This window comes from Microcaecilia unicolor, chromosome 6 (assembly GCF_901765095.1).
Source record: "Microcaecilia unicolor chromosome 6, aMicUni1.1, whole genome shotgun sequence".
In the NCBI taxonomy this organism is placed as follows: Eukaryota; Metazoa; Chordata; class Amphibia; order Gymnophiona; family Siphonopidae; genus Microcaecilia; species Microcaecilia unicolor.
Genome location: NC_044036.1, coordinates 291725164 through 291750303, shown reverse-complemented (window position 1 = coordinate 291750303; position 25140 = coordinate 291725164). Strand labels below are relative to the sequence as shown.

At 42.0% G+C, this 25140-nt stretch overlaps 1 protein-coding gene across 9 annotated transcripts in view; it reads right to left on the bottom strand.

Moving 5' to 3' along the window:
• FNBP1 (formin binding protein 1) overlaps positions 1 to 25140 on the bottom strand; it is a 203271-nt gene that overhangs the window by 97914 nt on the left and 80217 nt on the right. For all 9 annotated transcript variants that reach the window (XM_030207836.1, XM_030207839.1, XM_030207841.1 and 6 more), the window contains exon 4: positions 20298 to 20445. In XM_030207836.1, coding sequence (XP_030063696.1) covers positions 20298 to 20445 — 148 coding nt within the window. The remainder of the gene's footprint in view (positions 1 to 20297; positions 20446 to 25140) is intronic.

Below are 25140 nucleotides of genomic sequence, written 5' to 3'. Positions count from 1 at the left end.
AAAGGAAGACCAAACGACAGCTGGCATGGTTAAAAAGTGAGGTGAAGGAAGCTATAAGAGCTAAAAGAAAATTCTTCAGAAAATGGAAGAAGGAACCAAAACAGCGTAAGGAATGTAAAGTCAAATGCAAAGCGCTGATAAAGAAGGCAAAGATGGACTTTGAAAAAAGATTGCATTGGTGGCAAAAACATGTAGTAACATTTTTACAGGTATATTAAAAGCAAGAAGCCGGCAAAAGAATCGGTTGGACCGCTAGATAACCAAAGGGGTAAAGGGGCACTCAGGGAAGACAAAGCCACCGCAGAGAATTAAATGAATTCTTTGCTTCAGTCTTCACGGAGGAAAATTTGAGAGAGATACAGGTGCCAGAAATGGTATTCAAAGCTGATGAGTCACAGAAACGGAATGAAATCTCTATAAACCTGGAGGATGTAATGGTGTAATTTGACAAACTGAAAAGTAGCAAATCTCTTGGACCAGATGGTATTCATCCCAGAGTACTGATATAATTGAAAAATGAACTTGTGGAACTATTGTTAGTAATATGTAATTTATCTTTAAAATCAAGCAAGGTACAGGAAGATTGGAGGGTGGCCAATGTAATGCCGATTTTTAAAAAAGGTTCCAGAGGAGATCCAGGAAATTGTAGACTGGTGAGCCTGACGTCGGTGCCAGGCAAAATGGTAGAGACTATTATAAAGAACAAAATTACAGAGCATATTCAAAAGCATAGATTAATGAGACAACGCCAACATGGATTTAGTGAAGGGAAATCTTGCCTCACTAATCTATCACATTTCTTTGAAGGGGTGAACAAACATGTGGATAAAGGTGAGCCAGTCAACATTGTGTATCTGGATTTTCAAAAGGCATTTGGCAAAGTACCTCATGAAAGACTCCAGAGGAAACTGGAGAGTCATGGGATAGGAGGTGGTGTCCTATTATGGATTAAAAACTGGTTAAATGGTCAGTATTCTCAATGAAAAAGGGTAGATAGTGGGGTTCCCCAGGGGTCTGTGCTGGGTCCGCTGCTTTTTTACATATTTATAAATGATCTAGACGTGGAAGTAACTAGTGAGGTAATTAAATTTGCTGACGACACAAACTTATTCAAAGTTGTTAAATTGCGAGAGGATTGTAAAAAATTACAAGAGGACCTTACAAGACTGGGAGACTGAGCATATAAATGGCACATGCTAGTGATGAATGGAAATCCTTTATTATTTTGTCCCACTTGTTAGCAAGTTTTGACACAGTGGAAAGGTCAACACCAAAAACTTTTCAGTGATGTCTTTGCACTTACAGTTGTTATCTAGCATCTTTATAATCTCCATTTTTAAATTTGGCAAAATTTATGGCAAAATTGACAGGCTTACGCTTAGCTGCCATTTTAACATGCATGTGTAGACCGTCACGTCACTGCTCATCGGAGTCTGCGTGAAGCTGCAGCTGAACTAGAATCTGTTACGTGATAAAGAAGAGAACTGTGATTGGCTGTATAGCAACATGGAGACTCACTTTGTGATATTAAGCGGTAGGTTGCGGTTGGGAGGCGGGGATAGTGCTGGCCAGACTTATACGGTCTGTGCCAGAGCCGGTGGTGGGAGGCGGGGCTGGTGGTTGGGAGGCGGGGATAATGCTGGGCAGACTTGTACGGTCTTGTGCCCTGAAAATGACAGTTACAAATCAAGGTAACGTGGAGGAGTGGCCTAGTGGTTAGGGTGGTGGACTTTGGTCCTGGGAAACTGAGGAACTGAGTTCAATTCCCACTTCAGGCACAGGCAGCTCCTTGTGACTCTGGGTAAGTCACTTAACCCTCCATTGCCCCATGTAAGCCGCATTGAGCCTGCCATGAGTGGGAAAGCGCAGGGTACAAATGTAACAACAACAAAAAAAAAAGGTAAGATATACACAAACCTAGCACATATGAGTTTGTCTTGTTGGGCAGACTGGATGGACCGTGTAGGTCTTTTTCTGCCGTCATCTACTATGTTACTATCAATCACCAAGTGGCAAAAATTGTTGATATTAACCGATATGTGACTTATGCGGTGTAAGTCCTTGTTAATTACAATGGGTGCTGACCAGGGATTTAAAAAAGCTGTGATAGTATACGGGGCATGATATTAACTGTAGAGACATTAAACAGGTTTGACTGTACTTTCACCTTAAACCTTAGAACAAGCCGTTTCTGCAAATACTCCTCTGTATGTAGTAACATAATTGGCTTTTAAAATGACTCCGTTAGTCACGGGCAGCCTTTGAGGGATGCGGATTCCATGGTGGCTGGGCTGTGAAATGTCTTTCTTTTGAAAAGACCCAGTGCCTCAAGTTCGGGCTCTTGGATAATGTATAGGAAATTCTATGCTGATCTCACCAAGATTGTTCTTTTAGGATGGTCAAACACATTTTTTGTCAAAGTGTTTTCTTTTGAAATTTAGTCTACAAAAGTATGTTTGATGTATGTTTGTTTGTTTTAATTGATTGTGTCTATAAGTTATGTTATCCGCATAGGAATATTATGATATGCGGGTTATAAGTCTTTTACAATAAACAATAAGATAACCAATAAGGAAGACAACAAAAACTGATTTGGATAAGAAGAGGCCTTACACAAGTAACTAGGATACCATCTTAATTGCGTAGACTGAACTACTGGCTAGATGACTGGTCTTTATGTACTGCAATGCACTGTTACTATGCAACTAAGTTTCATAGTATGGCCTGATAGTGGAAGCTGTGCACAGTTTAATAGTGTATACAGAGTATTCTCTTGTACTGAGCGATATTACAGTATCCCACGTGTGTGTGCACGTGTCAGCATCACTGCTTTTTCACCAGACAGCAAATAAACCATGCCAATACACAAAATCCCTACTTTTTTTTCAGTTTCCTGTTTGGATTGATATGTTTGGACTTTTGGCCTGATTTCCATTAATGGGTTTCGTGGTTCCTATCTCAAATCAAAGCTTAGAAAACTACATTGGACGTAATGTTTTAGACCAGTAAAATAAAAATTATTTAGGGCAAATTGAGTAATAGAAAAGCAGATATAAATATTAGTTAGAACAATTTTGATCTAGCAAAACCAAGCCAAGAGATGAAAAGGAATAGAAATAATTACAACTGGGCTCTGTCTAAACTGATTAGTATATAAAAACCCACTTCATTCAGTTGTGAGTGTGCTGTTTTTTTTTTTTTTAATATAAAATAAGGGCATGCCACATGATAAATGCTATAAATATGAAGTAAATATCAAAACATTCAGTCCAAGGATAATACAAATCTAAACCACCTAGTGTTATTTCTATGGCTGTACATTAATTGCAATTAAAGTGTTATTACTTGTGATTAAAAAACTTTATCATGATTAATGATTAACTACCCTCTCTCCCCTGCATAACTGCCCAACCTCCCCGGCATATCTCGCTCCCCTCCAGAATCACCAGCAGTTCTCTCTCCCCAAGGTAAACCGGAAAGGGAGAGGAGGGGAGAGAGAACCATTAGTGGTCCAGGAGAGAGAAATGCCAGACTGACCAAGCGGTTGGGGGAGGGCATTGTGAGAGGAAGCATAGCACATTTGAAAAAGAGAGACAGAGAGAATATGGGTGAAGGCACAGAGGGGCACATTTGAAAGAGAGACAAAGAGAATGGGTGAAGGCACAGGGGGCATATGGCAGAATGGGCAAAGGCACGGGGGGGGGCACATGACAGAATGGGCAAAGGCACGGGGGGGCACATATGAGAGAGGGAGAGAATGGAAGTCCCCTTCCAAAGCTGCAGGATCTGTTCAATGGCTGGTGAGGTTGATGAAGGCCCACCAGCCAAAGAAATCCGCTGCCCAAGTCACCTCCTTCCTCCTCGTACTGACTCAGGAGTGAGGAAGTCAGTGGGGTGCCTCCAGCCACCAACACTTGCACTTCCCAAGCAAGCTCAGTTCGTGCATGAATTGAGCATGCTCAGGGAGTGCAGCAGCTGGAGGCACCCTGCTGACTTCCTTGCTCGAGGCAGCACAAGGAGGAACGGAGTGCTTTGGCAATGGATTTCTTCAACTGGCGGGGCTTCGGCATCCTCACCAGCAAAGGTATGATATCTAATGTGGGGAAGGGAGGGAGAGGAAATGCATGCCCCCTCCCCCAATGGACTACTGGCTATGTTGCATGATAAAAAATTTGAATCGAAATGCAGCCCTAGTTATTTCATATTTCTTAAAACAAGCCAAAAATTCTTTGGGCCCATATTGAAAGCAATATTTGCAGGCAGAAGACAGTAGAGCAACTTTCTGGTGTTCTATGCAGAAAGGGGATGGGGAGGGAGAGGAGATGCATTGCCCCCCCCCCCCCCCCCCAGTCCACTTCTGGGCCCCCTTCCTCCAAAATTAAAAAAAAAAAATCAGAGGGCTGACCTCTGGTTCTATGTCTTTCAACTTGTGAAGTAGAACAGACCTTTGCTCACTAGATGCTCAGGTTTTAAATAATTTGTGTGCTTTTATTATTCAGCATCTATGGATCAGTCCCAGAGGTCTGTGTGCTTCCATTGCATTCACTGTTCCACTGTTAATCACCAGTCAAGCAACTCAGCAGCATGGAAGAAATAGTGCCACACATGGGGCAAAGAGTACACGGTACGCTCCATATAGGTGCCGATTCTACAACCAGACACCTCCATTTAGGTGCCCTGAGGACATGTGGTGGGAGCCCAGATTACATTACAAAATACTAGTGTAACCTGGTATTGGTGCACCTAATATTTACAAGCCTGTAGACCTGGAATAACTGCAGGGACACATGTACCTTCAGTAATCTGTAAAGTTACGTGGGTTAAGTGGAAGTCCTGCCTATGCATGTACCGCCCATAAGTACATAAGTATTGCCATACTGGGACAGACCAAAGGTCCATCAAGCCCAGCATCCTGTTTCCAACAGTGGCCAATCCAGGTCACAAATACCTGGCAAGATCCCCAAAAAGGTACAAAACATTTTATGCTGCTTATCCCAGAAACAGTGGATTTTCCCCAAGTCCAATTTAATAATGGTCTATGGACGTTTATTTTAGGAAGCCGTCCAAACCTTTTTTAAACTCTGCTAAGCTAACTGCCTTTACCACATTTTCTGGCAACGAATTGCAGACATGTTGAGTAAAGAAAAATTTTCTTCCTTACCTTTATGTGCTATGCTACTTACACACACTCTTACAGAATAGTGCTAAGGCACCCTATAGGCACTTTATTGAGCGAGTGTATGCTTATATGCATAAAGGTGACTTTTATACATCTACACATGCAAGGGGTGTGTAAATGAGGGCATCTGATATACAGAATAGCCCTTAAAATGTGGCTCAATATAGAATCACTTAAACCACAGTCAAGAATGGACTCTGTGGGTTTTTTTCCGATTACAAATTGCACCATAGACCCAATATATGGATTCATTCACTTATATCATCATCAAATATCTTGGACTGACTCCAACATCAGTGCTTGCGGAGAGAGAACTTTCACATTTTTCTCTTCCTCCTCTGATAGCTCACTCCTGTTCATGTTGCATCAGAGTTTCATCAATAGGTCTTTCTCCATGTTAAGATGGCAACTCAACCACATTCTATACATGGCTTTTTTTGAGGGGGTACTTGGGGGTACTGAGTACCGGCACCTTTTCCATTGTCTGCTAAAATTGACCCATGGTTCCCAAGTTTTAATGAACGAGCTCAGGGTCTACACACCAATTCTACCTTGTCATAGATTCTGTGACTGGTTGCAGGGGGCCTGGCTATTGTGGGGTGGGTCCCTCAGTGATCACCCCACCCCTGAAGGATGGCCTGGCATTTGAGTACCGGTACCTTTTTCAGTAGAAAAAACACACTGATTCTATATCATCTCCAAATCCTACATCATTTAAAAGGGGCACTATGTTCTGTTCAACTGTGACATGGTTTCTGATGAACTTTTGACAGCGTAAACACACTCTGGCTATATCTTTTTCTATACTGCATTCAAAATTGAAGTTCTATGTTCTTCTTGGGACTCAGTAATGTTCTCATTAGCAATTGTGAAGTAGTTCTGTCAAAACTCTTGAGCATTTAGGAGTCTTTGAAGAGATGTATACATATTTTTGCCAATTGGGGTAGGTTGATTACTGAGTTTGGGTTGACCATATGGCTGTTTTATATCCGTCAGTTGTTTATATGTAAATTGTCTCTGTTTTTTTTCAATTTTATTACTCACTGGGGAGTAAATAGTTACGACTGGCAGAATATACATTATTCTAAACAAGCTACTGGCTTATTCCCCCTATCACTTCCTTTTATAAGATGGCAAAATGTTCACTACTAATATGTGAACATTTACTCTTACATGTGCTCCACACCTATCCCATTGTCAGTTGGTGTACCTCAGGACTCTTTCTCGGGACCTCTTCTTTTCTCTTCTCTCTCTATACTTGTTCCCTTGGTGTTTTGATCTCTTCCCATAGTTTTCAGTACCATCTTTATGCTGATGACTTCCAGATCTAACTCTCTACACCAAATATTTCACCAGGAATCCAGGCCCAAGTCTCTGCTGCCTGATGTGTCATTGCTATTTGAAACTGAATATTTCCACCTCACCAACCACCCAGTTATGAAAGCCCACCTTCTATACTTACCCGCCTAACACTCTCCTTCTTTCTCCCCTTCACTTAATCTTTGCACATCACTAATTGTATCTGATATCCTGTCATAACAAAACTATGTAAGCCACATTGAGCCTGCAAATAGGTGGGAAAATGTGGGATACAAATGCAATAAATAAATAAATAAATAAAATAAAATAAAATATAGCCACGAATGAGCTTCTTATCTTTCCCCCTAAACCCACCTTTCCTCTTCTCACATTCTCTATTTCTGTGGATAACACAGTCATCCTCTCTGTATCCTCAGCTCATATCCCTAGGGTCATCTTTGACACTTCTCTCTCTTTCTCTGCTCATATCCAAAGACTGTTGAAATCTCTCATTTCTATTTGTATCACCATCAAAATTTGTTCCTTGCTTCCTGAGCACGCTACCAAAAACCCATAGGCGGTCGGTGGCCCAACTGTTTGGGGAGACTAAAGGGGGCGGGGTTAGGGGTGGGGCCAGGGGTGGAGCTTAAATCCATAATTGTCTGAATACACACAGAAAAAATAAATAAAAAGTCACAATTAATACCTTTTATTAAATTTAGATATTAGCTATGTATCATAAGTCAAAGAATAAAGTGGTTACTCAAAGCATATACTAACCACAATCACTCAACTACAAAACACTATGCACAACTTTGTGCAAAAACACACTCAGAACCTTACTGTACCATAAATATTACACTGGGCAGAACCTAATACACCAATATACCACCCATACGGAAAATGCAGACCGTCAACAATATGAAACAAGGGATCATAATATCACAATTCTCATGTAGAGCCACAAAACACCCTAATTCATGTTTAATGTGGGATAAAATGCCATAAATAAGTAAATAAATATAAACTTTTAATGTTGAGCACCTGATTCTCAAAGTGGACATATTCCAAACACTATAATGAAAATAAAATAATCTTTTCTACCTTTGTTGTCTGGTGACTTTGTTTTTCTGATCATGCTGGCCAAGTATCCGATTCTGCTGCTATCTGTCCTCTTAACTCCGGTTCCAGGGCTTTCTTTCCATTTATTTCTTTACTTTCTGCCTTTCTTCTTCATTTCTTGCCTTACATCCGTAAGTAAAAGCTGGGTCCTCTGCAGACTTGACTGTCCAGTGGATCCAGCTTCTGCCTATTTTCTCCATCGATGTGCAGGTTTTCTCCCTTTTCCCTCATCTCATCTCCTTCCTCTGTCTTCCCTCCCCTCCATGCATGTCCAGAATTTCTCCCCTTCATTCATGTGCATCTCCTTCTTGTCTTCCCGTCTCGCCATCCATGTCCAGCAACCCTCTTCTCCCCTCTAGCCACCCATGTCCAGCAACCCTCTTCTCCCCTCTAGCCACCCATGTCCAGCAACCCTCCTCTCTTCCCTGCCCTCCCCTCCATCCACCCATGTCCAGCAACCCTCCTCTCCCCTCTAGCCACCCACCCATGTCCAGCAAATCTCCTCTCCCCTGACCTCCCCTCCACCCATGTCCAGCAACCCTCCTCTCTCCCCTGCCATCCCCTCTATTCACCCATTCCAGCAACCCTCCTCTCTCCCCTGCCATCCCCTCCATCCACCCATTCCAGCAACCCTCCTCTCTCCCCTGCCATCCCCTCTATCCACCCATTCCAGCAACCCTCCTCTTTCCCCTGCCATCCCCTCTATCCACCCATTCTAGCAACCCTCCTCTCTCCCCTGCCATCCCCTCTATCCACCATTCCAGCAACCCGCATCCCCTCTATCCACCCATTCCAGCAACCCTCCTCTCTCCCCTGCCATCCCCTCTATCCACCCATTCCAGCAACTCTCCTCTCTCCCCTGCCATCCCCTCTATCCACCCATTCCAGCAACCCTCCTCTCCCCTGCCCTCCATGCATATCCAGCAATTGAATTCCCTTCTGTCCCCTGCCCCCCCCCCATCCATACCCAGCGCCAACGCGATTCTCCTCTCCCTGTTCCCTCCCCTTGTTTACTAACTGCCCCGCGCCATCTTTAATTTACCTGCATCCCAGCGTCGGCCCGCAGCGTCATTTCAAAGCCCGCCCTGCTGCCTGTCTCTATTCTTCCCTCCCTTCGCAATGTGATTCGTTCGGCAGAGTCCCACCCTCGAGGAAATGATGTCAGAAGGCGGGACTCTGCCGAACGAACACATCGCGAAGAGAGGGAAGAATAGAGACAGGCAGCAGGGCGGGCTTTGAAATGACGCTGCGGGCCGACGCTGGGACGCAGGTAAATTAAAGATGGCGCGGGGCAGTTAGTAAACAAGGGGAGGGAACAGGGAGACTCACGGCGCCACTCACCCGCCCAACACCTAACTCTTTCCTGCTGTGGCTGGGAAGGCTTAGCCTCCCCAAGCCCCTCATACCGGGCGCCTATGCAAAAACCTTATCCATGCTCTCATCACCTCCTGCTTAGATTACTGCTGCTCAACTTATCTTCCACCAGTGTTACTACACTCACATAACCCCTCTCTTCAAGACACTTCATTGGCTCGCTATCCATTTCCATACACAGCATACTCAGAGAAAACCTACTGCACTACAAAAAAGAAAACCACAAAAAGAATCCCCCTTGTAGTGACATACAATCAAGAGCTGGAAAAACCAAGAAGAATCATGAAAGATCTACAGCCACTACTCCAGGAAGATTAATTACGGAAAGAGATATTCCCAGCTCCACCAGTGCTGGCCTTCCAACAGCCACCTAATTTGAAACACAAATTATGGAAAACCAAGCTCCCGATATAAGCTCAAATGATGAGAATGACAAACGTCTCTGCAATATACCAAGCTGCAAACTGTGCCCAACACATTTCACAGGATCCCACAGTTACTCACATGGGAAAAATATTCAGCATAAGAGGATCCTTCACATATTCATCTTCAAATGTGATATATATCATACAATGAAAAAGCGTGAAGAAGGGTGCTGTATTGGAGAAACAAGCCAGAGGCTAAAGATGAGAATCAATCTACATAGACATAATATTAAACATCACAATGAGGCATATTTTCAAAGCACTTAGACTTACAGAGTTTCATAGGTTACTATGGAACTTTGTAAGTCTAAGTGCTTTGAAAATGAGCCCCAATGCCTACCAGGATGTCACCTCTGTGGGACAGCACATTATAAAACCAGAACACTACATCAATGATTTTATGGTAAGAATATTAAAAGAAGACAACAAAACAGCAGATACAAAACGGAAGAATGTTCAAAAATTTATTGATGATGTCAAATACCAGACTTATTGCCCGACATAGGCCGTGTTTCGCCCAAGAAGGGCTGCGTCAGGGGCTAAATCAATAAAAACACATAGAAATAACACATAAAAATATATACTTAAAAAATACATTACAAATTACTGTAAATAAAATAATAGAATAGAATAAATATAATACACCATGGATTAAATCAAAAATAAATAACTACATTTATAGCTAATGATAACTTACAATACAAAAATATGTGACAGTTAATAAAAGACTACCCACATACATTAGTATCAAGGGCATATACAATAATAAATATTAAAACTGAAAATACAGAGACTATATAGGACATGGACATTAATAAAATGAAATAAATATAACACATACCAAAAATCTCAGAGATTGGTATGTGTTATATTTATTTCATTTTATTAATGTCCATGTCCTATCTGGTTTCAGTATATATTGTTAAAAAATTACAGATTGAGTTTATCAGGCAATTAATTTAAATATTACGGTTTCATAAATTATAGAAATATGGTCTCTGTATTAGACATTTGCCCTACTAGCCTAATAAGATCTGCCCCCAAACAATTCAAAACAGACTTCGCGAATCACGTAAACCACTGGCTTCAACATGGTCTCTTTCCCACGGATAAAGGAAACATCTTACTTACTCCGCTGCCTAAAGATGCTAAGAAAAGCACAATGGACCTAACCAATTATCGCCCAGTAGCATCTATTCCGCTCATAACCAAACTCATGGAGGGCATAGTGACGAAACAACTCACTGAATACCTAAACAAACACTCAATTCTGCACGGGTCTCAATCAGGATTTCAGTCAAATCACAGCACCGAAACTGTTCTAGTGTCTGCAATGAATTCATTCAGACAAGCAATTGCAACTGGTAATAACATACTCCTCCTAGAATTCGACATGTCCAGTGCCTTCGACATGGTTAATCATGGAATACTATTACATATACTAGAATACTTCGGAGTAGGAGGTACAGTTCTCAAATGGTTCAAAGGATTCCTGACCACAAGATCATACCAAGTAACAACGAACGCAGACATATCACCCCCAAGGATACCTGAATGTGGAGTCCCCCAAGAATCCCCCCTCTCACCAACCCTCTTTAACCTAATGATGATACCTTTAGCCAAACATTTAGCCAATCAAAACCTCAACCCCTACATATATGCAGATGATGTCACGATCTACATCCCGTTCAAACATGATCTAAACGAAATCACCAACGAGATCAACCAAAGCCTCCAAATCATGCACTCCTGGGCGGATGCATTCCAGCTAAAACCTAACGCAGAAAAAACACAATGTCTTGTACTCACCTCACAACATAACACAAACAACTTCTCCACCACCATAACCACTCTTCCCGTCTCACAAAATCTGAAAATTCTTGGAGTTACCATTGATCGAAACCTCACACTCGATGCCCACATGAAGAATACGACAAAAAAGATGTTCCACTCCATGTGGAAACTCAAAAGAGTAAAACCTTTCTTCCCAAGATACATCTTCCGTACACTGGTACAGTCAATGGTAATAAGTCATCTGGACTACTGCAATGCACTCTAAGCTGGCTGCAAAGAACAGACTATCAAAAAACTCCAAACAGCCCAGAATACCACCACCAGACTCATATTTGGAAAAACTAAATATGAAAGTGCAAAACCCCTAAGAGAGAAACTTCACTGGCTTCCACTTAAGGAACGCATCGCGTTCAAGATCTGCACGATTGTACACAAAATCATTCACGCAGACGCCCCAACCTACATGCTAAACCTTGTGGACTTGCCTCCCAGAAACACCATAAGATCAACCCGCAAATTTCTCAATCTACACTTCCCCAGCTGTAAAGGACTAAAATACAAGCTGATACATGCCACTACCTTCTCTTACATGAGCACGCAGTTGTGGAATGCACTACCTACAGCCCTGAAAACTATTGACGAAATATCTAACTTTCGCAAATCTCTGAAGACATATCTCTTCATCAAGGCCTACAAAGAAAACCCATAGCCTTACTAAACTACCTCACCAACCCACCCCAGTTATGAAAGTCCACCTTCTATACTTACCCGCCTAACACTTTCCTTCTTTCTTCCCTTACTCAATCTTTGTACACTACTAATTGTATCTGATATCCTGGAATGACAATGTCATAACAAAACTCTGTAAGCCACATTGAGCCTGCAAATAGGTGGGAAAATGTGGGATACAAATGCAATAAATAAATAAATAAAATATATGCCCTTTATGTGTTATTTCTATGTGTTTTAATTGATTTAGGCCCTGACACCGCCCTTCTTGGGCGAAACACGGCCTGTGTCGGGCAATAAGTCTGGTATTTAACATCATCAATAAATTTTTGAGCATTCTTCCGTTTTGTTGTCTACGTTGGAATTTGCAGATCATTTGCCTTGTTGTTTTTTAAGAACATTAAAAGGAAATTTTAAGACAATCCAGGAACTTAAGACCTTTGAAATCAAAATGATTAAATATTTTGACACCCAGGACTTAAAAGATCTGGATTTTCTATCCCATTATAAACCATATAATTATACTGCTTTGTCACCCTCGTACCACCAATCCATCTCTCCCTGTCTCTCACCTAACCCTTTTTTCTTGTAAGGCTGTCATTTGAATGCTTTTGATTCACTTATATATTTTGATATGTCAACATTTGCTCATTTCTGATCTGAAGAAGGGGGGTTACCTTTGAAAGCTAATAAAAATGTATTAAATTTGTTCAATAAAAAGGTATCTTCTTATTTTCTTTTCTATGTTTTGTTTTATTTCTATTTATTACTGTACAAACTCCTCTTACTGACTTACAGAAGTGCATTCATTCTGCAGCTCCTTAGTATCTCTCCTCTTTCCTCCTCAAGAGCTCCATTCATCAGGTAAACCACTCTTGTCTGTATCCTTTTCCTCCACTGCCAACTCCAGGCTCCATTCCTTGCATCTTGCTACGTCATACACCTGGAACACACTTCCTGCATCAGTGTGTTATGCTCCAGCTCTGGCCCTATTCATCATTCCCATGATACACGTGTTCCCTAATCCAGTGGTTCCCAAATCTAGTCCTTGAGGCACCCCAGCCAGTCAGATTTTCAGGATACCTACAATGAATATTCATGAGAAAGATTTGTATGCACCAGGGGTGTAGCCAGACCTCGCCGGGAGGGGGGGCCAGAGCCCAAGGTGGGAGGGCACTGTTTGTCCGCCCCCCCCCCACCGCCCCCCCCAGCAGCCGCAGCTGCCGCCACATTGGACCCCCCTGCCCACGATCCCCTTGAACCCCCCTCCCGCCACCAACCCTCCCCCGCCGTTGCCGCCCGCCCCGCCGCCGCATCAGATACCTTGTTCAGCCAAAGAGAGTCTTCTTCACTTCAGCGCCGGAGTAGCGCCTTCGTTCAACGAAGTTCCTGGGGTGATCAGCTGTCTCTGATGCCTTACGTCCTGCAAGGGGCTACATGCACAGTGCAGGACGTAAGGCGTCAGAAGCAGCTGATCACCCCAGGAACTTTGTTGAACGAAGGCGCTACTCCGGCACTGAAGAAGACTCTCTTCGGCTGAACAAGGTATCTGATGTGGCGGTGGGGCGGGCGGCAACAGCCAAATCTATGGGGGCCCAGGCCCCCTCAGGCCCCACGTAGCTACGCCTCTGGTATGCACTGCCTCCATTGCATGAAAATCTATCTCATGAATATTCATTGTGGCTATTCTGAAAACCTGACTGGCTGGGGTGCCTCCAGAACAAGGTCTGACAACCACTGGCCTACACTAAGTTTGTAAAGGTCCAGACAGCATGCCTTTTTGGTTTTGATATTTAAAGTCTCTTCGTATTTTCCAGGCCAATGTTCCTATGAGGACACAAGTAAGCTGCACTTTTAAGGGATTACTACTTACAAGCTTGCTTTTATTTTTAGCAGGTAAGTTACTATGATGCTCATTTTCAAAGCTACATAGGAGCATATTTTCAAAGCACTTAGACTTGCAAAGTTCCAGAGTAACCTATGGAACTTTGTAAGTCTAAGTGCTTTGAAAATGAGCCTCAATGGGAGCCTCAGTGGCAATGAATTGCAGCACACTTTCAAAGCTTCAAAAAAGGTCCCAAAGCAAACTATAGTAGGCTTTGTATCCCTATGCAAATAAGTCATTCATAGGAACCTTAGCAATACAGAAAGTGCACTAGGACACACTTCTGCTATAGCAAGTCTCTGCTGTATATTAAATCCAGACCCCAGTATGCAAATTCCATTAGAGAAAAATTCTGCTCAGTGAATTTCTGTATAACCATGGATTACCATATGTGGGAAGAGCTTATGAAACTCAAGTCTGTGTTCTTCCTGCTTAAATCACTGACAGCTGCCAACAGTCTGTGTAACATGCAATCAGTAAATAAACTATCATTTACACATTATTTTAGTGCAGAATGATACATGGAAATAAGTACACATATTTGCTCTGTAAATAAAATAATATATGCATATGGACAATTAACACAATCCACACAGTGTCTTCTAGGTTCACTCTTTACTGTACATGTGCGTTCTTCCTTTTGGAATGCATCACACATGCTTAGCAGTACTACCACTTCCCCAGGCACTGGGTATAAAAAAAAACATAAGAACCATGGAAAAAATTCCATAGATGAAGATCTGTAAATAAAAAAAAAATCCTTTGCTCTCCAGGGACTATGGAAATCTGACCATGTTTCTGTGCGTACACCATGGCTCTATCAGAAGACTCTGTTTCTTTTCTATTTATCACACCAACATTCTTCCCCCTCCTACAGAGTGCAGTGTGAAAGATGCATTATTTATATACCAGGGTGAGGAAAAGGCTGTCTGGAAAATGCCTGGAGGTATGGAAGCTTTGCTTTCAAAAGCACTGCGTAATGATTTCAACTATAGCTGGGTATCTGCCAAAGATGCCACATTCTTAGAGCAAATAAAGTAAATATATGAAGGCAAAGCAAAATAATAATAATAGCCCATCCAATCTTGTAGGCTGCTCCTACCTCCACCACTCTAGAAAAGTATGTCTTCCAGCTGATAGCATGCAAGCCTGCCCATCTTTACTGTTCTAGCTCTGATGATCATCACCCTTCCTTATCCTTACTGCCACCACCTGTGCTAAGCATTTCTCTCTGTTGTCATCTATATAAGCTTGACTGCCTGCAGGAAATTGTGCTTTCTTTTTGGTCTTAAGAGTAGAGGTGTAGCCAAGTCACCACCCCTGATTACATCTAGGAATGTTCCAAAACCCTGCTACTATTCTATGCAGGTTCATCCTGACTCTTTTTTCCTGAGAGCTTGATGCAGCCTGTGAAGAAACAGTATGTTTTAAGCATGTAAAACGTATTGGATATTTTCCTGCATTACGTTCTGAAGTGTATTTCTCCTGTTTGGTCAGCAGATGGTGCATGTTTATGCTTAAAGCTGTTACAGAGGACCAACTTCTCTTTCTTTATTTGGTACACAGATAATAGGAAGTGCCTGTAGGGATGTAACCAGTTTTTATTTGAAACTTGACTGTTCTGGGCTCTGATTGCCCTGGAATTTTGAAAATTACCCAGCAGATGCTGGCCGTTGCTTCAGTCTTAGCCAGTGAATTATATGTCCTGATCTTCACAGGTACTGCTTTGACAGTACATAGATGTTTGGTTAGTGTTATAATTGATCCATATTTCAGTTACCTGTTCCACATTTTTGTCCACTGTTCCAAGTTCTGAGAATACACATAATTGTTTGTTCGTTCTGCCTGTCTGGACTGATAAAGAATCCTGGTGGTTTTTGCATTAGGTCTGTGAGTGCTTTCTGGGAACTGTGAGACCACTGGGAGTGTGGTTCCAGTAACCTAGAAATCACTGGGGATAATTGGAGAGCGGGAGACTTGCCCAGAGGCGGTTGTGACCCAGTCAATGGGAGGATGGTGCTAGTATAGAGCACAAGCGACAGGTGCAGGCGGACCTGAGCTGTGCTAGGGATAGACCCTCTAAGTGGCCACGGGGTAACCTCAGGCAGGTGGCTAGGCATTTCATGGCACAGCCATACTATTACTCTGTAAAAACTGGTTTTGACATCTCCTCTTTTTAGCCCTCTACTAGAGAAGGCAGGTCCATCCCAAGGGCTGTTTGGGAAAGGGAGATGGGGGTGTGTGTGTGCAGAAATTGCTCCCCATCCACTCCTATGCAGTGGCCATGGCACAGTGAGTGGGGTGGGATTGCTAGGGGGCATGTTGCACAGGGTGCAATTCTGGCTTGGTATGCTCCTGGAGGAAGGCATACATTTCCAATACTCAAGCCTCTCCAGCCCACACTTCTTTGGTTCTACTGATGCTTCTCTCCTGCTCTTACCATTTGCCATTCTGGGCCATAATTTTTAGAAAGCATTCTTCATGTGTCAAGCAGGTCCTACAGGTGGAAAATAGATATTATAAAACTGTGTGGCAATCAAACACCCATCAACAATGTAACCTAGATGTCGTTACGCTCACTGCCAAAAAACTAACATTGTTGATGAGTGTTTTGATTACCACACTTTAAACATGGTTACATCTATTGGACTATGTATTTATGCAGTGCTAATTTCAGAGTGTATATTCAGACTCCTGATGCAGGCCATATAGCCGAAACATGGACATGTTGAGCCAACTGAAGATTTTGAATAAAAACAACTTTGTTCTTTTTGTCACTTCCACTGTGGTGTTTCCTTTCTGGTTGTTTTTTGTTGTTTTTTTTTGGGGGGGGGGGGGGGGTTCTTTCTCTTTATATGGTGATGGTAATTTTCATAAGCCATTTACCTGTGTAAACTGTCTGAAAACTATCAAATGTAATTGACAATGGGCAGAAATGTCAGTCCAGCAATGGGCAAGACTAAATCCTTCACCATGCAACGGAAGCTGAGAAGCAAGTCAGAATTAGTCATTGAATGATGAGTCTATTGGGGTAATCTAACTTGTTTACTAAAGCTTAATTATTTCATATAATTGATAATTGAATTCTAATGGCAGCTAAGCGTAAGCGGGTCAAATTTGGCCCTAAATTAAAAAATGGAGATTATAAAGATGCTAGATAACAACTGTAAGCGCAAAGATATCACTGAAAAGTTTTTGGTGTTGACCTTTCCACTGTGTCAAAACTTGCTAACAAGTGGGACAAAATAATAAAGGATTTCCATTCGTCACTAGCAGTGGCAAGCAGTAAGCACATGCGGACTAGCCTTACACGGATGTTGAAGAGGCATTGTTAAAGTGGTTTAAACAGACCCGCACTGCGCAGCTTCTGGTAAGTGGGCCGATGCTTATAGAGATTTCTGAATGACTGGCTAAAAAGAGATGGGGTTACCTGAATGAAAATGTTTCAACGGATTCTTTGAATGCTTTACAAAGTGCCATAACATCATGTTCAAGTTTGCTGCTGGCGAGTGTGCTAGTGTTGAACAGGTTGGCTTTCCCCGTTTGCCAAAAATAATGGAGGGCTACAGACTCGATGATGTGTTCAGCATGGATGAAACTGGCATCTTTAACAAATTGTTACCAGACTGAACGCTGTGCTTCAAAAAAGAGAAGTGCCATGGTGGAAAAACAGCTAAAGACCGCCTCACAGCGGCAATTTGCTACAAAGTGCCCGCTGTCTGTAATCGGTAAATCACAACATCTGCACTGTTTCAAGGACGTTAAAAGGGTAAAGGAAAGGGGATGGGGATGAGACTTTATATACCGCCTTTCTGTGGTTACAACGAAAGCGGTTTACATATTATATACAGGTACTTATTTTGTACCTGGGGCATGGAGGGTTAAGTGACTTGCCCACAGTCACAAGGAGCTGCATTGGGAATCACCTTAGTTCACCAGGATCAAAGTTCACTGCAGTAACCACTAGGCTAGTCCTCCACAGCCCTCTGGTGATCTACAAGGCAAATAAATGTGCATGGATGATGGGAGAACTGTTTGAAGATTGGGTGCTTTCATTTGACAAAAAAATGAAACAAAGGAAGAGGAAGGTACTGTTATTTTTGGACAATTGTCCAGCACATACCAATATCAGTAACCTGACTGTAACAAAGCTGGTCTTTCCGCCACCAAACACAACCAGTGTGATTCAACCTTGTGTCCAGGGTATCATCTAAGCATTCAATCAACAATACAGAAAGCGAATTGTGCGGTATACTCTGCAAGCAATGGAACAGAAGTGATCAGCCAACATTGATGTCAAAATTGCCACCGACTTTATGCACGCTGAATGGAATTCAGTTAGCCAGGCGATGATCATCAACTGTTTTCGCCAAGCACAGTTTGATTCATCATATGCACATGAAAATGCTGGCGACACAATCAACATTGATCAGCCTTTACTCAAGCTGAGCGATGAGGAGTGTTCTGCAATTTTGGACGGTTCAGTGACCTTCGAACAATTTGTAATAGCGGATGATGAACTGATTTAAACTGAAACACGGTCCACTGAAGAAATCACTGCAAATTGCTGTAAAAACAATGACAACTGTGCTCTCGAGGATGCAGAATGTGTTTAAAGATGAAATGGACAAAACAACCTTTAAAGAAATGACCATTGTTACACTTGCCCAGCTTTCGAAATAGTACGTACTTTTATTGGTAGTTTGACAGATGTACAGGAAGATGTTTTCAATGCTGTGGTTTGTATTCAGGACTTCTTAACAGACCAGTGAATCTCACACGGTGTAAAATCACAAATTTATTTCTGCTGCAGATCAGTGTATTTGATTTGAAAGTTACTGCCCTTTCGCATTCTGTGTGTCAACTCAGTTGAATAAAAGCTGAAACATCAAAATAAAACTCTGGGTCTGTCTTCTGTGCTGTTAGTGCACTGTAAATGTCTACTCCTGTTAATGTCAACTCCACTTAATGTCACATGATTTGAACGGTCCCTTGAATGTGATAATGAGTGGGTTTGGCTGTACCTATGTAAGGACATTTCACAGATATTTTCACTTGTAATGAGCAGAAGTGTTCCCAGGGTGGAGTATTCAAAAGTATACATGCAAATTTTATCACAAATTTTATGCATACTAAACAGCAGGTGTAAATGTATGCTCATAGTTTTGCTGAAGTAAATTTCAAAGAACACACATAGTTACACCAATTTTCAAAAGGGAAGTAACATGCATCCTTGCTGCACTCGTCAGATGACTGTTACAAAATGAGAATAATGGGCTTATATTAAATAATTCCTGTTAGGGTCCAGAGGGGGAGGGAAGTTGTCAATGTAAGCTACCATTAAGATTAGTTATTTTACTATTAATCTGGGTTATTAATAATAGGTCTCATTGCATAAAATAGGACTTGTGCTAAAATTGCATAAGCTGTGGTAAATAACTCATCTAAAAGATAGCCCACGTCGATAACTTCCCCCTCCCTTAGTTGCCCAAATCAAGACACTGAAATAACAGGCCTAGATATAGCTGGCTGACAGCCAAGTCACATCCCCCATTTGCTCCTTGCATAGACCCCATCTAAGTTTTAAAAGCTTCCCTTAACTCTAATCCCCCATTCCTCCAGGCACCTCTCCTACCAGTAGCCCAAAGCATCCTCCTTTCTACCCACCCATCACCCCTGAGAGCTGCCTCTTCAGAAGAGGAATGCAATGCTGTCCTGCCAGGCTGCAGCTCACAGCTAAATGTGTGAAGACATGGTAGGAGAAGTTATTCATGCTTCTGGAAGTATACAGAATGGGAAGGAGGATTGGAGGTTTGGGGAAGGCAGGGAATTTCACTTGGCTGAAGAGCCTGCAGGAAGAGAAAGGGAGACTGGGACATTTAAAATTACATTTGGATAAGGTGCTGGAAGGGGATGACCTTTGGCTGAAAACTTAGCCAGCTAACATTGATTTTTCAGTGCAGTCCAGCCCAATCTAGGTGGCCACATTTTGTCTAATTAGATTTAGGTGAATTTTCAGTCTGACTTGGGAACCTACATTTTTCTGTTTAAAAAAAAAAAGCCTCTTAAATGTAGGCAATCCAAATTTAGCTACTTAGGTAAACCACTCAGCCATTTTTGAAAATGTACCCCTTAGCATTCTTGATGTCTAGTGCTACCACCCACAAGCTTTCATTTGTACTAATTCAACCACGGAAGCCAGCTGGTTCGAAAGAAACACATTAATGTGACAATTTACTTCAAGCTTACCTCAAGGTTACCGTACCCAGTGGAGGGGGGAGAAGGCAGGGAGAAGTGGTGGGGACTTAAAGGCAGCCTAACTAAAATGAGAACATGATCTCAAGCCAGTTACAGGATCATAGCAGAAGCACTCCATCATGGCTCAGGTACGATTCCTGTGAATTCTGCTATACTTGTGGCACACGCACATTGAGAGAATGTGTTTAAAAGACAGAAATCAGATCGAAGAATAAAACTAAAATCAACTTGCCGATTTTTTCTCCTGTTTCATTTCTTGCACGAAGCGTGTTAACTCTGCTGTGATCTGCAATGTCATATTCTCTGAAATAACTTCATGCTGTCCAGCATAGTCAGTCATTTCGGTCAAAGTGGTTTGAAAGGCTTTACATGATGTGTACCTGCAGCACAACACAGACAGGACAAGCCTTTAGGTCACTCAGAGCTTTTGCCTTCAAGTACTCTGTAGGGCACACATCCAGTTTAACATTCAGCAGACATCAGGCAGAATACTAACAGTTTCATCTCCATTACCTTGTCCTAAAATGACTTACATTCAGATGGCTGCTCCTGCAGAGATGCTGCTTGTTACAAACTTACCAAGAAATGATTCCCAAAATAGTCTCTGGTAGAGAACTCAGTAATCACTACCAAAGAACCAGAGTATAACCTTAAGGAGACAGAACAGTGAAAGGATTGGCCCAGTTAACATATAAAGAAAATTTTTGTGAATAAAGGAGAAGTTCTCAGAGTATTAACTCACCCAAGCGGGGCAGCACTACAAAGTAGATTACGCCTCTAAGGGTGGACAAGTTTCTCGATCATGGAGCTTCCCCACAGGATTTTTAATTTTTTATATGAGGAAATACACACCAGTGCTCTTCTGTAAATGATAATAAACTTTACACCTACAAGAAATATTAATGTCTAGGTCAATCCCGTCACTATCTCCATTAACCTCATGCACACAATTCACCTTACCTAGCAACTTTCAATGAAGTTTCAGATATACAGCACACCGGTACTGTGTTCTTCAACATTGAGCAATACCAATATTCTCTGTGTCTCAACGTCACAGAGAAAATTGGTATTGCTCAATGTTGAAGAACGCAGTACCGGTGTGCTGCCTAATGAAGTAGAAAGACATAGACACGAACTGGAAATCATCCGGGTGTGTGCACACACCCCATAGCATTAACTTAAGTGCGCCTATAGTTATTACTGTTTATAGCTGAAATTACTGAGATGAAACGTTGACTTGATATAGAGTTAGCACACAAGTGTGACCAAGAGTATATGAGAGTTGCATATCTGCAACTTCATTGAAAGTTGCTAGATAAGGTGAATTGGAATGGATCCTAAGGAGCTTAGCCGAGATTGGGTGGCAGAGCCGGTGGCGGGAGGCGGGGATAGTGCTAGGCAGACTTATACGGTCTGTGCCAGAGCCAGTGGCGGGGATAGTGCTGGGCAGACTTATACGGTCTGTGCCAGAGCCAGTGGTGGGAGGCGGGACGTGGTTGGGAGGCGGGGATAGTGCTGGGCAGACTTATACGGTCTGTGCCAGAGCCGGTGGTGGGAAGCGGGGCTGGTGGTTGGGAGGCGGGGATAGTGCTGGGTAGACTTACACGGTCTGTGCCCTGAAAAGGACAGGTACAAATCAAGGTAAGGTATACACATAAAAGGAGCACATATGAGTTTATCTTGTTGGGCAGACTAGATGGACCATGCAGGTCTTTTTCTGCCGTCATCTACTATGTTACTATGTTGTTTGCATGAGGTTAATGGAGATAGTGATGGGATTGACCTAGACAATAATAATTATTGTAGGTGTAAAGTTTATTATCATTTACAGAAGAGCACTGGTGTGTATTTGCTCACATAAAAATTAAAAATCCTGTGGGGAAGCTCCATGATCGAGAAACTTGTCCACCCTTAGAGGCGTAATCTACTTTGTAGTGCTGCCCCGCTTGGGTGAGTTAATACTCTGAGAACTTCTCCTTTATTCACAAAAATTTTCTTAACTGGGTCAATCCTTTCACTGTTCTGTCTCCTTAAGGTTATACTCTGGTTCTTTGTTAGTGTTACAAACTTACAGCAGATTCTCATTGTGTCTGAGTGTTTTCATAGCAGATATTTAAATTAATTATGCACATGTTCAAATTGATTAACAGTTGAAAGGTGTATGCTGTTGCTGGTTACCAATGTATCTTTGGATGCTTTGCAAAGCACAAGGCTTTCGCTCTTCTCTCCCTCCTCCCCCCTCACCTAATCTCCTGGCTCAGCCACAGTGGTAGTGCCTTCTGCTCTCTGTGACCTAGCAGCAGGGGATTCCAGAGGGACAAAGCAACAAACACAATCCTAACACAGGCAACCTGACCTCCCCCTGGTGTCTCACATCTAAATCTGACAAATAATCACACAGACACTTGGAATTAAAGTGGCAACAACTTGGCCGCAGCTTTTATTCTAGACAAATTATTGTGGAACAAATATTCATAAAACTAGGGTACCTGGGCCAACTGTAAGCTTCACATAGCTAACATAGAACACGTTCTAGTCTGCCGCCATAAGCAAGACTGATAATTTCAATAACAAACTCCAGAACTCCCATGCCATCCATCAAGGGATGTTCAATTCAAGATGCAACTATCTCAGCTGCAAACTACATGACCAATCCAGGCTCGGGTATACCTGCCCAACAAAAGCTGCGACATTTGAGCACAAAAGAAGCGGTATCAAGAGGGAGGGGGATGCACTTCCTTCCAGTTGACAGCTAATGATGGCATGCGGGAGCTTGCTGGGGTTTTTTAAACCCTCTTTTGTGACTCCTCCCACCCAGAAGGGTGCTTGGCTGCAGGGGGAAAATTCTCTCCACCCCCACCATATACCCTGCCAAATCCTCGGGTTCACAGTGCCATGCTAATGTTGGCTACATGCACCCAGGGTACTCCGCCTTGTTGCTTTCAAACTTTGCAACAAGGATATAAACCATGTTGCAGCAGTGGTTTCTCTCCTTCATGCTTCAGCAACAAAAGTCTATATCAGGCCACTCCTGCAGTTCATGTCCTTTGCAGCCTGATGGCAGGTGTCAAGAATCTAATTAAAGTTTCCAGGGATTTTTTTTATTTTAAATCCCTGTAGTCGTCTGTCTCATTGTCCAGGTTACAGCATAGCACTGGGGCAAGCTGTTACTTTTATACAAGAAATTTGAACAAATGCCTCCTGATTTGTATCGCAAGAGAGTGAGCCTGACATTTTAGATAGTTTGGCTTAAAACCATGCTTCTCTCAAAGTTGAGAGTTATTTTATAAAGATTTTATTTGCCTGACCACAGAAATGGGTTGCATTTTGTTTAAGTGAAATGTAATAACGATGTATGTAATGCACTGGGAAGGTAACATGAACTAGACTGAAACGTGAGAACTGCCCTCAGCAGGTTATTGTGATAAAAAGGGAAGCAAATTGCCTTTGGGCTGAGTAAAAATTGGTTACTCTAACCATACTAAATTGTAATGGAAAAAGAGATGCACTAAGTGTGCTAGTGCTTGTCAATCTTTTTGTGGCCAGCAGCCCATGAGAGCAGGCAAATAAAACTGTAGGGCCCTCCGGAGGTGCAGAATAATGTTGCACCTATGCAGTGTCCACCCAAGTCAGGACCTCAAACGTGGGTTTTGTAACCCCATTTATGGTCCCGACCCATAGTTTGTGAAGCTATGATTAAGACCATCACACAGTGCAGATTTCTACAGTCAATGACCTTTTCCTTAATGTTTCCAGATTCTAGCATGAAAAGCTTCTCTTCTTACAGTAAACACTAGGAATAACCTTCAGCTGCACATCATCTTCCTTTGGCATCACAAGTGGGAGATTTCAATTTAGGTTTACATTGATATTAACCAGTCAATAAAAACTTCTCAAAATATAAAATAAGCTGATATACATATCACTAATGGAACACACATGCAAGCATTTTCAGTAGACCTAGCAGGCTGAGATCCTATGGGATTAAAATATTACTCTGCACAGCAGCCAGATTGAGTCAGCTAAATTCACTAGCTGCCAACATTTGCTCTAGGATGACCTTAGATCAGGGGTTCTCAACCTTGTCCTCAGGATATCCCTAGTGATATGCATAAGCTTGATCTGCATGCATCGCCTTCATTAAATGCAAATATAATTCATGCATATTCATTGGTGATGTCCCAAGGACTAGATTGAGAACACTGTCGGGGTAGGTGCCTGGTGCTGATGGTCAGCACTAACCAGCTACATAGGTATGCAGAGATCATAAACTCAAACCAAACCAATCCAATCTAATTTCAGAAGGATGTTTAACTGAAAACTTAATTTAGCTGAAAATCAATATTGGCTTGCTAAGTCAAGTACCGGGCCCCTTTTTTGAAAACTGACCCAATAGTTAGAAAACTGTTCTCCTCCATTTTTGATCATCAGCGCCTCCATCTGCATTTTTTTTTAGCAGGGAAATGTGACAAAACAAGATAAGAGAAGATAGCACAAAATGGTCTCACGTTACCATACCAAAAATAATCCAAAGCCACATACATAACTCTCAACCATGAGGATGATCATTGTAAAAAAGGAAAACCCAAGATAGATAGTGTATACCACCTGCAATGTGTTACTTACTAGGTACACACTAACAAAGACTACGAATGAATGGTGTGCACCAAAAATATAAGATATGAGGAAAGTAAATTGTAAAAGAAGGGAGGAAAAGACCTCAGAAATTGTCTGCTGACAATCTTAGATTTTTTAGTCACAACAGACCCCCTTATAATCATTGGCCAAAAACCTCCCATTCAAAATTTTTTATTTAACAATACAAATTTTTTTTTTTCAGATATTGTTTTTTCTGACATTATTCCATAATTTTCTGTAATTGTTTCATTTAGTGAAAACCACCTCTGAAGAATCAAATTTAAAGAGTATGTTCAAAAAGCACTTATCTGATCAAACTCCGACAGGGTTCCCATTTCACTAAAACGTTTCATCAGGGGAATTTGCATTCCCACAACTCTCTCTACAAAGCCAAAAAATAAATAAGAACTTCCGAACTGAGGGGCCCCTTTTACAAA